This window comes from Corvus moneduloides, chromosome 3 (genome assembly GCF_009650955.1).
Source record: "Corvus moneduloides isolate bCorMon1 chromosome 3, bCorMon1.pri, whole genome shotgun sequence".
In the NCBI taxonomy this organism is placed as follows: Eukaryota; Metazoa; Chordata; class Aves; order Passeriformes; family Corvidae; genus Corvus; species Corvus moneduloides.
In genome coordinates, this window is record NC_045478.1 from 63,844,426 (window position 1) to 63,859,663 (window position 15,238).

General features: G+C 41.2%; 1 protein-coding gene across 11 annotated transcripts in view; it reads left to right on the forward strand.

The window, feature by feature from the left end:
• Positions 1-15,238, forward strand: part of ARID1B (AT-rich interaction domain 1B) — a 329,572-nt gene that overhangs the window by 224,652 nt on the left and 89,682 nt on the right. For all 11 annotated transcript variants that reach the window (XM_032101926.1, XM_032101923.1, XM_032101928.1 and 8 more), the window contains one exon: positions 6,314-6,557. In XM_032101926.1, coding sequence (XP_031957817.1) covers positions 6,314-6,557 — 244 coding nt within the window. The remainder of the gene's footprint in view (positions 1-6,313; positions 6,558-15,238) is intronic.

A 15,238-nucleotide genomic window follows, 5' to 3' on the forward strand; every position in this document is an offset into this window, starting at 1 on the left:
TGAATATGTTTTTCCAAGTCAGCTTTTTGTGGATAATTTCTTGAAGACAGATCTAGTTCCAGGATCCCATACATTGAAAAGGTATCAGGCAGGGCACTGGCACTACATTGTTTGATTGCACTTTTTCTTGGTTGCTTGAGTGAATATAGGGCTTTTGGGAAAAAGATTTTTGCATCCTCAGGAGCTTGCCTATATAACTTCTCAGAGAAAGCTCTTGATTCTGATCAGAGAGAGTACTTGCAACACAGTTCAGTAACCAAGTTATTTTGGGAAGCATGTGAGGTCCACAGAATGAAGGGAATGTGTTTCCCCAGCAAGTTGTTCTTTGTCACTAAATTTAGTGCAAGATGCTAGTATTTTTATCATATACTTAGAATTCCCTTCATTTAGAATATTGCATGAATAGTTTATCACATAGAGGTTAAAGTTAAAAACCTGGTTAAAAACACTGAAACATATAGTAAGTGGAATTACATAAGAATTCTAGGTAACATGACTAAGTACCATAAGAAGTACCTCTGCCCAGCTATTGTCAAAGTTTGTGTTTGTCTTGCAGGTGAAACAAGCCCTCTCCTTACAACAGCGTGCTCTGAGGTAGGGTTGTGCCTGTCAATAGAAATCGAGCTTTTTCCTCTGAGAGGTGTTTGTACTAGAAGTGATCTTCTTTACTTTTCCTTCTCCAGACCTTGATTTAACAAGATTCAGAGAATGAACCTTGTTTTCTCCCCCAGAATTAATTTCAGAAAGGCGTGTAGAAGGAATTTTTGCAGAAATTTAATGGCAGCCCTGCTGTCTCCTGTTAAACAATTTTTTAAGGATGTGTGTTAGGTACAGTTTTTTGTGCTTAGCTGAAGGTCCCTATGCAGCTGGCGTGGAAGGAAGATACCCAGGTTGTGGGTAACAGCCTTTGAAAATGAAAGAATTTTCCACATGGTCCCAATCATTGCTGCGCCTGTGCATTTTTCCGGTTGTGTAGGCGCTAGGAGGCTGTTAGCTCACTCGCTGCCTCCACAATGTGACCAGCAGGGCCTTTGGAAGACTTCTTGAAACATGCTATTATAGGCTGCTTTGTGATGAAAAGAGGTCTTACAAATATCTTGAAATTTAAACAGAGCTATTGTGAGTTTTCCTTTTGTGTGCGTATGTGTGTTTGTCAGCCAAATCATTTGTTCAAAGTTAATCTCAATTACAGAGCATATTGTTCGTAATCCCCCATGGCTCCAAAACAATAGCAGAGTGTATGTCTGTTTGAATATATATTTACATACTTACATGTGAAATATGTTTGCTTGTATATATAATTTTGCTTGTAAAGTGGCGATTCTTGTTAAAGAGATGGATATTTCATGCAGGATCCTGTCTTTTGAGCAGTACCATCCTAAGGAAATACTGCAGGAAGGCCTGAATGGAATGAGTAGGCTTTGATCCTGCAGCCAGTGAGTTGATGCAGTTCCCTACATGTAGCACTGGGATTCATCCCAGCACAATGGATTGTAGGGTAGAGTCTAGGGGGTTCAGCTTCTTGGAGACAGAAAGGTTTTGTGTGTCTTAAATTTTAGTATTGACAGAATACCTCTGCTTTTCTTCTACTCCCTGAGCATAAAGGAACTGGTAGGCAATAGTTGGAAAATTTAAATAAATCACAGGCTGTATGTGCTCTGCATAATCCCCGCAAGAGAGCCCCAAACTGCCGTAACTTCTTAGAGAATTTAGGCTGTAATTTAGTGGCGTAGGAACTCCGTTAGCAAGGGGCCCCACACTTTCTCCTTCTTCTGATTTCTGAGAAGGTGCTCATCCTTTTTCAACTGTAAGTATTTAGCAAGGGATCCCCTTAGTAAAATCTTGGTTTGTCTTTGCTGAGACATTGCTAAGCAAAGCTGACAACTGCATGAAGTGTTTGCAGTGTAAATTTTTGCTGCACAGTGAATGCTGTAATCCTGTCGCACTCAGTGTGTAAAATTGTGGTGATATTGCTGAGCTACTGTCGTCTCCCTTTTGCTTGTTTATTGGATCTAGGTGTGTTCCTCGAGTAAGTTGTTATTATATTATATATGGGTGTTTGTAGGGCTTTTTTTCCCTGTGATCTCTTTGTAGCTTTGGGTTTCCTGGCTCTATATAATCTGTTTGCTTCCTTCTATCTCTTGCTGCCCACATTGCGGTAGTAAATTGGTGTGCTGTTTCAAGAGTGTCTCTCCTGTCACTCTGATAAGATCGTACCACCAGGAAGGCATAACATTATAATCCCAAGCACAATGTGATCTTGTTCATTTTAGCTCTTGTGCTTGTCAGATGGGCATGAAAAAAGGTCGTGCATAGGTGGAAGGTGAGGCTAGAACTGAAGATACTTGAAGATAAAACACTTTGCTAAAAGAGATAAATCTTGCATGGGGACATTTCAGTTTGTAATCAAGTTATTATGTGGAAATGAACTTTGAAAGCTGGTTGGAATGTCCTGAATAATACAGGATATAAAGCTGACGTAGAGAATACAGAACTGTAATATAGACTTGTGATGGGAGGGGGGAAATAGTTTGTCTTTCATTTTTTCTTAGATTTGATGTCACATTTGAAAATATAGTCATAAAAATACCATAGATAAGAATAATAGGATTACATTACAAGAAACAGATCTGTAAGAAACACAAGACTACTGGTAATTCTAAACTTGCTAGATTTTACTGGAAGAAATAAGTGCTTTCCAGAAAAAGCCTCTGAAAAGAGGCAAAATTTAAGGCATGCCTTAGGGTATGGGGACTTCAGCCCCTTAAAAGAATCCCAGCAATTACCTAACCTGCCAACTTCCCAACAAGATAAATGGAAGCACTGTAGCTTGAAGGTGCCTTGGTTTGAATGAGATGCAGTAAGTAAGGTCTCTCTGTTCTTTACAGGCATCATAGATCTGATACTACTTATAAAAGAAGAATAGAGTTGGTGCCCTGCTGACTAAATTGTCCTCTAGAGGAGTATTAGTTACAGAGCTTCTTTGTTAACTAGGCTGTATGCTTAAACCGCTGTGAATTTCTCCTATTAGTAGGCTTTCTAATAGCTTTACATATAGATGTGCTAAGTAAATGCAAGTGTATCCATGTAATTTACGTATATAATGTGTGTGTGTATAGTGTTTTATATACAAATAAGTGTTTGTGATGTGGAATTTGCACAACTTCACTACTGTTCTGTAAAATGAGGTAAAAGTAAGCATTAAAATGCTGGTAATAGGAGAACAGAAAGCCGGCTTCTGCTCTTTCTGTCCAGGTGTGCTTCACATAAAGTCTTTCTTCTCCTTCTTTTATATTTCCCAATTAGCTTTTTTAGTTAACAGAGGTGTTTCTAAAGCCTCCGTATGCTGCAAGTTTCCCAGTTGCTCGTCCGCTCAGGCTTTCCACCTTAGAAGACTAGGTAAGGCCTTGAAGTGTATGTTAACAAAAAAGAAAAAAAAAACCAAAAACAAAACACACAAACACCCCCCCAAACAAACAAAAAACCCCAAACCACCCTGTACAGAACAGCTGATATTTCTCATTATAGCCCACTTGATGGCAAGGTAGGAGGCTGTGTGGCACAGCCCAGACTTCTAGACAGGCAACAGTCTTTTGTGCCATCCTGAGAGCAACCTCTTTCTCGGTTTTCTTGATGAGTCTGATGAGTGAACACTACCATAGCATCCTCAGCAGGTGTGGTGATTGTGAAGTGTGCCATTCCTGGGAGAAAATCCCAGTGCTTACCCTTGAGCTCATGTGGGGAGCCCAAGGGACTGTGGGTGTGCCGTGGTGACCGGGCTGCTCCCTCAGCCTGCACTGCATGAGGGTGGCATGGCTTCACAATTTAAATAGAAGGGTGTCATGCAAGCTTTCCCCTTCCACCTTCGTGAAGGATTTTCATCAGGTGGGTGAAGAAATTCCTGGAAAGCAGGCACTTGAGAAAATGCCTGAGACTCACCAGTTCTTCCACTCATGCGGAAAGCTGGAGAAGTCGATGTGACCTGACTTCATTCCCGTCCCAAAGTCTTGCCTTAGCCTTTGAACAGCAGATAATTTCATCAAGGACAGTGCTAATTTCTTCATGGCTTTTCCGTTATTCTGGCAAACCTGTTCTGTCAAGTACTTTGGCTTGCCAGCCCACGTGAAAGCTTTACTCCACACACCATTTTAAAATCTTTGTTATTCTAAACGTAAACCTCTATGTTTTCTGTATCTTCTATCAGTTGGGTGCCTATCTGGTTTTTTACACAGAATTTATATTCCTTTAGAATAGGCTCTGTTTTGCTGCATTCAGTTTTCATAGGTTTATTATATGCTTTTCAGCAGCATTTGTTTTATCAGCACTTCCTGCAGCATTTGTTACACATGACGACAGCAGCAATTTGATTCCATTTAGGAGAATACCATATTATGTATGGAAAAGCAATAATTGCTTACCTGTTTGCCAAATACATTCTAGTATGAAAAATATCTAGTGTTGCTCTATGCAGTACCAAGCAGTGTTATTTCTTGTTTACATTTTCTACAGTTAATAGATCCAAAAAGGAAACAATGAAAATAGTTTATTGCCCACTTCACAATTAAATTTCCATTTGTACGGATTTTGAAGTCTACTCTTGAGTAAATGCAGCATCCACATGTAGACTGAAGTTTTAGCCTTAATTTTTGCTTTTCGTATGCCTAATGAAATAGGGGTACAATTCCATGCTTGTCAGAAAAAGCAAAATTTAACTGTGATAAGAGTTGTTCTTGAAGTATTTGTGGGAACTCATTGGAAATAAGGTCCGCAAGATGCCCTGCAGAGAGCTAAGTCAGGTGGTTTGTATTTCCTACCCTTACGCACAACGAGGAATAACACACGGCGTTCTACGTGGCTTCTAGTGAGTGTTAGCAGCGCTTAAACTGTTAATCCTCCTCTTCCTGTGCCTCGGAAGACTGCCCATGTCCGTCTGTTAGGGAAACCTGGCTGTGAGCCTCCCTTGTAATGGTGGTAGTCATCGTTGGACAGGGCTCTAAGTACACCACGTGTGCATTTCATCCGTGTTCTGTGACTTCTAAAAAGTTTTGGTTTTTGTTATGAAAATTAGGCAGCACTAAGGTTTTGCTTCCTGAGCTCTTTACTCAAGCAGAACTTAGTTCTTTTTGTGCCATTCGGACAAGGGGTCCTGCTGTCTGTGGTTCAACCACTTGCATGAGCCAAACAAATGAAGTCAGGATCAACCAAAGTAATGCACTCTGTCATCCCAGTTATTTCAAGTCTCAGAGGTCACTTAATGACCTGGTTTGTATGTGAGTTAGCTCCGTGCTACTTTTTTGTGCTTTAATTTGCTAATAGAAATAGTAACATAGTAACATGCTCCTTGTGACTTGCCAATAGCTACAGAAGCACAGCTATATTGGCACCTTTCCGTTTGTATGAGGTTTTTCTGTGATGCTTAGGAATTAATATTTTTCTTGAGAGTTGGGGAGCATGTGCTTGCTTTGTCACAGCATTCTTGGTTTTTTATATCTGATCTTAAAATTATTTAAAGCCTCTGATTACTCCCACAGATTCAAAGACCAGTATAATTCCTGTGTTACAGCTTCAGGGAATATGTCCAGCAGTTCATAGTTAGAATTCAGATGTGCTGTGATCTACAGAGGAAATTTCTCATTGAAAATGTAGCGGTTATGAGCTAAAATGGAGTAACTGTTCAGCACTGTATTCAGATGAAATTGAAGAGAACCTGTGAGCTGTACACTGGTATATGATGGAAGTGAATAAGCAGCAGTCCTTGTTCCTTGGTGGCCAGCAGATCCAGTGCTGCTGCTGAGGGCTGGGCCTTTTCTCATCTCCCTGCTGCAAGGCAAAGGAGCTGCATGGGAGGGTTAGAGGGCTGCGTATTTTAAACCCTTCTTCTCTCATTGTGGTAATAGTTTGGAGTGAAGAGTATAAGCTGTGATTGTAATGGTAGCAAACCCCAAAATTAAATACTGTGTAAAAGTGAAACTGATGTATCATTTTCATTAGTTTTGGTATGCCCAGGCAGAATTTCTGGGATTAATTTTGAAAGCTTAATCCAGATGGAAAAGGTTAAATTGAATGCTGAATGAATTTGTTCCAATTCATTTGTTGCCCTTGCTTGTTCTTTTTCTCAAAAGAATCAGAGATTAAGCAGAGAATTGTGCATACTATCCTTGTTTTCTGCCATCATTTAACTACATGTTGAAGACAACCTTTCAGTTATCTGCTGCAATAAGTAAACAAATGGATCTATTGCCATGCCAGCTCTTGAGTCCTCTGGCCTGAGTATTCATGCAAGCACTTACGTTCTTTCTTCATTTTTCCTCAGGATTTATCTGGATCCATTGACGACTTGCCGACTGGAACTGAAGCAACCCTCAGCTCAGCTGTTAGCGCGTCAGGCTCTACAAGCAGCCAAGGGGAGCAGAGCAACCCTGCACAGTCTCCGTTTTCCCCTCATGCTTCTCCACATCTCTCTGGCATCCCTGGGGGTCCATCGCCTTCCCCTGTAGGCTCACCCGTTGGAAGCAACCAGTCAAGATCTGGTCCCATTTCTCCAGCGAGTATTCCAGGTAAGTTGGTTCTAACAAACAAAGTTAAAGCAATTGGTAGGTTTATTAAATACGTAAATAAATACTCCTGTATTTCAAACTAACTTACTTTCTGAGAATCCTACCTTTTCAGGGCCTTTTTCTGAAAAAAATGCATGCTTAGAGCGGGAGTAAATCCCATCTAAACTTCAGCTGTCAAGCCCTCAGAATGCTCAAAATTCTGAGCTTGACTCGCCATAGGTGTTCAATACGTGTCTTTATCACCAAGCAATGTGAATACTTAACTGTAGTTTTTGTGTTTGGTTTTTGTGTCATTAGTCACATACTTCTCTTGATAATTTACAATCCTTTTTTTGTTCTAACTGTGTATTTTTGTTGGGTTTGGCTGTTGAGCTTATATGGTGGTTACAGACCTGCAGGACGAGGCAGAGGTTTTTCAACCCTGTATTGTGACAATGTAATTTTGGACATCAGTAGAGAATATTGTATGAGATATTTCTTAATATTTGCAAAGATTAACAAGTTACTGGGGATTCAGCCCCACCAGTAATAATTGGAATACCAGTGGCATGCTTGCCACTCGCTCTCTTGTGCAATTTAGAGTATGACACACAGTCATTCATGTATATTCAGAAATTTGTGGAAATCTGTTAAGATACCCAGAAGAAAAAAATGGCATACATTAATTTCAGTTCTTACCTTATCCCCACCAATCTGGCATGTTCCTTACTCCAGGGGGTCAGGCAGCAATGTTTATTTAGTATTTCAGGTGAGTTTATTCTCTTCCTGATGCTCAAGTTTTTTTATTATCTTCTGACATTTTGAATACTAGGGGAATTCCTAAGAGTAGGAGAGTGCTGACATTACCCTAGGGATAACATCAGTTGCTGACAAAACCACGGAATAATAAACATGGAGCTCAGTTACAAGAAACAAAAGCAGAGGTGTCTTTTTGTTAGGTGATTTGAGTGTTGCTGTAAACCAAATGCTGGTTAAAATTCAGAGGGTAGCATGTGTTTCGGTATTTGATACAAAGGTATCTGTGTAAAATGTTTGTGCCTGTTTGTCTGCAGAGGTTAAACTAGATAAGCAAAGGGAAGCAAGCTCAGTGCACACAGGAATGTTGAGTACTAAATGTGGCCTGAGCATGTTGAGCCCTGATGCTGTGTGCATGCCCTGCAGTTATTTCTTCCCTCTCCAGCCGCTCTGACTGGCAGCACAAGCTCAAGTGGAGGAGGAATAGTGGGGGCAGAGTATTTGCATTGTATGCAGTGTGGTAGCTTTGTATTTCCAAGATAATTTCCAGTATTTGGTATAGAAATCCATCTCTGTTGTTGAGTGAAGCCGGATAGTCCACCTGGCTGAAAAAGTAACATTTTGCCACAGTCAGATTCAGGCCGGTAAATGGATTGGCATTTTATCAGCCTGATTGCTGAACAGGGAAAAAATGTTGTGACACTGAAAATAGCTTTATTGTAGCCATGCTATGTAAGGATGAGCATAAGAGTGTAGGGGGAGAGTAATAACTTTTATTACCACTTGATCCCCATGGGGTAAAAATAGAAGGGATATGGGCTCAGAGGTCAGGGTCAGAGTCACTTCATCACTTCAGATGAGCCCCAAAAGCTCATTTTTATAACTCACCTAGTGAAAAGCATTGTCTCTCCATACAAACTGTGCCACCATTTTGCACAGTGGTTTTCTGGTCTGCTGCAGTAACACAAAAGCGGTTCTTTTTCAGGAAGGATTTTTATGAATGGTGCTAAATCAAAATCACCCTCCACTGTTTCCCTGTCACAGACAAGCTTCTGGTCTCTGCAGCTCTTGCTAAAGGTGAATTCCCAGGTGTGAGCTAAGGCAGCACTCTCCTGAGGGCAGCCAGGCAGCTGTGGTAGCATCGCTGCTGCTGCTGCTGCTGTGTTTCTCAAGCTACAAAACGACAGGAGCAATGCTGCTATGTAAAACTCTGTGATAGAGGGATGCTGCTGGGTGCTGGGGCTTTCAAGCCATGTGAATTAGACTGTGCTTTCACCTAAGTGTGTTCCCACCATTGTGCTTCATTACAAGGACTTTGGTAGCTTTTATCATTAGCTGCATTCATGAGACCCTAAGAAAAAGTAACACAGAGCTTGTTTGCATTTCTGTGGCTGTTTGCAGCATTCAGGTTGTAGCCGTTTTTAAACATAGATTGTGTAGTACAGCACCTTGCCTTTAATAATTTTGTTCTCTGCTATTTTCCTCTCTGTTCTCACCCTACCCTTGTTTGTTCTGACCTCATTCCTCTCCTATTACCTCCTGCGATGTTATGCCACAGTTTCTCAATGTGACATAGATTGGCTCTTTCAATCATTCTCTCTCCAGCAAGTCATTGTAAAATGAGCAGCTGTTGTGTTGCTGATAGCTATGGCTGGGGAAAGCCAAAATGTTGCAGGGGGTTCTTGGTGGGAAGACAGTTAAAATAAAGGTGTTGCTTTCCCAGGGTTTACTGGAAGAGAAGCATCCTTTTCCCAATGGCTCCTTCCTTGCAACAAAATTGAAAACTAATTTAACATCAAAAGGGCAGACAAACAAACAGCCCCCTATTAAACCTCCCAAATGGCTGCTTCTCTTCCACTGCCTGTTTAAGCTGTCTCCGCACCCCACCGCAAGCCTGCTACCCCGCATTGCTTTCTGCTGCACGCCACGAATTTCACAGGAACAGCCTGGCACAGGCAGCACTGACATTGGCACGTCCCTAGCTCAGTGGGCATTTCCTTCCTGTGCTCTCTGAAATACTGGATGGATATTTTGTGTGGTAAGTGGCACATGCATATACAGCCTTTGTTTCCATTCGCATTACCAGAATAGACTAGGGAGATTAACTCCTAAGAGCAGAAAAAGCAACTTCGATGGATTTTGTCAGAAAGGTGTTTTCTCTCAAAATGGGAACACTTCTTGTTCAGATGTATGTTCACTACAGGGCTGAAATCCTACTCTTCTATGATTTCTACTGATTCAAAATGACATTATGATTTCCTTTTAAGTAGATCATTATTCTGTTTTGCCAGAAATCCTGATCTCTTTATTTTGTAGCCATCTTTATAATTAGGGTACATGTTATTCCAAGGAATGAGATGTGATGCCCTGCACTGCTTTGGGTCTTGAACTGTGCCTGATTCAACTCTAAACCATTAGTGGAAGCTGACACAGCACATATCAAAATGCACTGCTGTTGCCAGAAGATTTAGAGGCTGTTAATTTCACTTTTCTCTTTTTTTTTTTTTTCCCTGTCCCTCCTGCTCTAACAATTCCAGTTTACTAACAAAGCAAAAATGTAAATAAGCTAAGCTCCCCTTTCTCCCCCCATCCCCAATTTTGGTCTCACTGGCCAAAGGCTTTTGTCAGCTCTTTCTCCCTTGCGGTGTAAGCAGCAAAAATTTTTTAATATTAAGAGTTCTGTGAAACATTGCTGATAGGCCAGGAATCCCTTAACCCATGATGGACAAGCAGATTTTGTACAAGTTAATAGATTCTATTATTTTTAAACCTCTACAGCAATTTTTATCTGTCCAGAAGGGTATGCTGTGCTAATAACGAGTAGCAAATGCTGCCTTTAGAAATACGTAATTTTTTTTTTTACATGGATCAGTATTTTGACTTGTGCTTTTATCACGTTCCATGTACTTTCTAAAGAAACAAGCTGATTTTCACTCTGTTAAGCATCAACTACATTGTTTTTATTACGACTGATGCCTTCTTTCACTGAAGAGCTTGGATACAGATGAAGTTACAATTTTCAGGAAGAGATCCATTTGTGGATACTCTGTCTTAGGAGTGTTATTGCCAGACTTTTTAATTTATGCTAACCAGTCAGCATCCTCCCCTGATTAAAAATACCCCAAATTTTTAATTCTGGTAATTCTATGAACCAATGGATGTGATCCATTCAGTGTTAAACTCTACTGTCTGCAAACCTGGAGGTCTTCCACATCTGTATTGATCAGTTAGCTTGCTTGAATTTCAGGATCCATCAGCATTACAGCCAGCACTCCAGGCAAAAAAAAGGAGCAAGAGGGAAATGGGATACCCAGACAGAACAGTAACAGGAAATCTTGTCTTCGTGTGCATGTTAGTCAATGTGTGTGACTAAAATGCTGCGAGAAGAAAAACATGAGCAGCAGTCTATCATAGTCCAAATGGGCATTGTACTGCAAGACTCTGAATAGGAATGATGCTTCCTTTCATACCTTATAAAAAAGAACCAGTTGAACCAGTTTCCAGAATATACTATAGTAAAACAATAATTTTACTGTAGATTTTGTTTTAAAAAAGAATTTGGAAACATCTTTTCTTTGGGATTGAGCTTTTCTATGTACTTACCCTGTGAACCACCACTATTCGTATGCTACATGGCATGGACCCCTTTTAAATATTATTTGTGGGAGAGAAGACTACATGAAAGTGATAAACACTGTTTAATGTCTTTGTTGGTGACATGGACAGTGGGATCAAGTGCACCCCAGCGAGTTTGCTGATGCCATGCGCCGCAGTCGGCACACGGAGGGAAGGGATGGCATCCACAGAGACCTGCACAGACTTGAGGGGTGGGGCTGTGTGAACCTCATGAACTTCAACAAGGCCAAGTGCAAGGTCTGGCACCTGGGTCAGGGCAATCCCAACAGATAGAGACTGGGCAGAGAATGGATTGAGAGAGGCCATTCCCTGAGGAGAAGGACTTGGGGATTTTGGTGGAGGAGAAGCTCAGCAAGAGCCAGCAATGTGCACTTGCAGCCCAAAGAGCCAACCATGATCTGGGCTGCCTCAAAAGCAGTGTGGCCAGCAGGGTGTGGGAGGGGATTCTGCCCCTCTGCTCTCCTCTGGTGAGACCCCACCTGGAGTTCTGCATCCAGCTCTGGGGTGCCCAACACAAGAAGAACCTGGAGTAGGTCCAGAGAAGGACCCTGAAGGTGATGAGAGGGCTGGAGCACCTCTTCTAGAAGATGGCTTGAGAGAGCTGAGGTTGTTCAGCCTGAAGAAGAGAAGGCTTCGGGAGACTTTATGGCAGGCAGCCTTCCAGCACTTACAGGTGGCTTACAGGAGGGCTGGAGAGGAACTGTTTAAAAGGACATGTAGTAATAGGTCAAGGGGGAATGGCTTTAAACTGAAAGGAGGTTTAGATTAGATATTGGGAAGAAGTTCTTCGCTGTAAGAGTAGTGAGGCACTGGAACAGGTTGCCCAGAGAATCTGTTGATGCCCCATCCCTAGAAGTGTTCCAGGCCAGGTTGGATGAGGCTTTGAGCAACCTGGTCTAGTGGAAGCTGTCCCTACCCATGACAGGGGGGAGGAGGGTTGGAACTAGATGAACTGTAAGATCCATTCCAACCCAAACAAATCTATGAATGTATGAATTTGTAATACTGTGCTTTTTGTTGAAGTTTTAAATACCCTAAAGTGATTGCAAAACAAGAGGGGATTATATCCTTGTAAAATGGATATGATCCCCCTGTCTGGAAAGATTATTTTAACACATCTATCAATGTTTCCCCCTTGGCTTCTCCGGAGGCAAAAATCTTGCAACAGCTTGTTGCAAGGAAGATGCATGCTGTTCATTGGCATCCAGACCAGAAAAAAGCCAAAACACAAAATGCCATTGACGTAGCTATGTTCTTAATCACTTCTAGTGCACAAAACATCTAATCAGCAGTTTTGCAAATCTAGAATGCTTACAAATGAAATATGTGAATGTTTCACATAATAGTGGTTTAAAACCCTTTCTTTTGAATGGTTTGAACAACACTTAGAGTGTTTCTGTCTTTTCAAAGGATGAAAAAATAAGCAAATTGTAAGGCACTGTAGCTCAAGGCATTGCTTCTAGCATAGGGAGTGTCTAACCTCTGATACCAATTAGAATTCAGACCGGGTCACAACTGATAAATAATCTGTTGTCTCAAGGCTTCATGAAATAACTAAATAGTCTCAATCAAGTTTCATGAGGAGAGCCTATGCTGCAAAAGGCACTATAAAAACTATCATACTTGCAATTTTGCCAGAGATCAGGGAGGTGTCCTTCTCTGCAGAGGTGGTCTTTGCAGAACAGGTGCAGGAGATGAAGTGAGACAGAGGCACGCTGTTCAAGTTCCTCCTGTTAGGTTTTCATGATGACAGAGGGTTTCATATTCCACCAGCATCAACCTGCTGGTTTTTATTGGCTCGAAGTTAAGCATCAGGTAGAGAAACAGTAAATCACCAAAAAAGCATGCCCTGGGTGGTTATTTTTTAGGGTTAGTTTACGTGGTTTAGTTTCAAATGGTTTCACTTGCTTAATATCTGGTGTGTCAGTGTTTACATTTCACAGTCACACATTTCAGTTTTAGTGTTTAATTGCTGTCTTAAGCCTGTGCCAAACACTTCTGCCCTATGGACTGAACATCCTGAAGAGTGCTGAGAGTTGTCCAGCACGTCCCACAGATGGCCAGATCAGTGGCGTTTGCATCCCCATAACTGTGCTCTGCCCCATATCTGGTTTGTCCTCTTTGTTGATTCCTGCCAGGCCTGTTTCTACCATCCTGGCAATGGCTGAGCAGCCAGCATGGCAGGGCATCTGCTGCTGTGGACACTGTGGCAGCACACGTACGTATGACAGGCCACTTCTTGTAGCTCTGTGAGTCACTGGTAGCACCCTGCTGGTACAAATCCATCTAGAGTATGAGGGCTGTTGGAATCCAGTTAACATATTTGCATAATTATGCATGTGCTCTGCTTCACGTAACAAAATTCAAATATACTTAACCACAGCTGCCAAGATTTGACAGGTATGTTTGTTGTTAGTCTTAGGTGTATGTTCTAAGGCCAACCTTGGACAATTACTGTTTACATTTGATCATTAACCTATGCATTTCTTTATAACTTTTTTCTAAAGCCACTTACATTTCTACAAGAAATTTTAAGTGGTGTATATTTGTTTTTGAATGTTTGGGGGGTTTTATTCTGTCATTATTTGGCTACACAAACATAGATTGTCTCTCTTTCTTTGTGTTGGCAAATAGGGCATTAATTTGCGTTTTATCATAAATTAAAAAGTTGTCTCTCACTCCCTTGTCCTTTGCAATACTAAGCAGTGATTGATGAGCAAATGGGAAAAGTCTCTCACGTCTCCATCAGTGTGTTTTTGTTGTTGTTGACAGATGGTTGTTATACCTAAATAAAATAGAGCATAAATGTCATAAGTGGTTTGGTTTCTGTGATGGGATAGGCTGCTGCAGTTTTCAGCTTTTCAGTGGAGTATGTATCACTGCCATGAGAGATATTTAAAGTGGCCTTCATGCTTCATAGTTAGTGTCAGACTTGACTAGACAGATACGTGGTGTGTCCCTCCTTAGAAGAAGGAGTCTGAACAATTGCAAATGTGGCTTGAATTAATTCTGTGCCTCAAAAGAAGAACATTTTCACTACCTCCAGATAATAATTTTTTAAAAAATTAATGAAAAGCAAGATATCTTTTCTCCCCCTTGGAGACAAAATTCATGCAGGTTGAGCTGCAACTTGAAAGATTTGAACAGCCCTTTGACAGCATCACTCTGTAGGTAGATAGGGAAGTCAAATTGCAAAGTGGGTTTTTAGAAAGCAAACACAAAAGAACAATTCACTCCGTCGGTAAGCTTTTCTGTTTGTTCCCCATCTTCAGATAACAGTGGGCTCAAATTATTGTGATGTGTTGATTGATTACAGCCGTTAAGTTTCTTAGTAATCAGTTTCATCACTTATTCTCAATTCACGCTTGCACCTTTGATTTCTCTTCCACAACAGGGTGATGTGGGTTGTCGTTGACTAATGAAGAACAGAATTGGTTTCGGCGTGAGACAAACGGAATGCCGACACCAATCCCAAAATGCATTAATCTTTAATAATCCACATCTGCATGTTTATAAATGATATAACCAGGAGTCACTAATGTTAATACTCCCCCTTCCAAACAGAAGCTGACATAGGAGTTGGTGTTTGCAAACTGCATGAGAGGCACGTGGCTGCGCGTGGTGCGTGTGACCTTGCGGAGGGAGCTCGCCAGATGAAAGTTCTCGGTTGATTAAAAATACATGAAGAATTGCTTCGCTTCTGCACCGGTCTTTGGAGCTTATCGTTGTCGGGCAAGATGAAATATGGCATGATAGATCTTGTCTTCTAGGGAGATCAGACCCACCAAATGGTTTTTGGAAGCAGGTTTGCCTCAAGGTGCTTTTATCCTTTATGCATTCAACTTGCCCTTTCCTCCCTCATTCCTGAGAATTGCTGAGACCAGGGCTGTGTAATATGCAATATAACACAATAGGAAAAGCTAGATTAGCTGAGGGTTTGTTCCTTTTGAGGGTAGTATTAGTGAGAGCACACACATTTTGCTACTAAAATGTTTTTTAATTACAGACAGTGATCTAGTACGAGGAGTAGCAGGCAGGACTAGCTAAATAGTTCATTGCCACATAGCGCTGCTCCAGTTTCCCTGCTTGCTAAACTTGAGAGAGCTGGGAGGAGCAGGGAGAACTCAAACTCCGTCATTGATGGTATTCCAGGTTAGTGCTGCCTGATTCTGAGAAATTGTTAAACTTGCCTGGATCAAGGGAAAAGAAATATGGATAAGAAACAGCAATTTCAGTTCACATTGACCCTTTGTTCTTTATCTTGCATGTTTTCACACTGCAGGTATCTTAAATGAAAATTGATCTGTGGT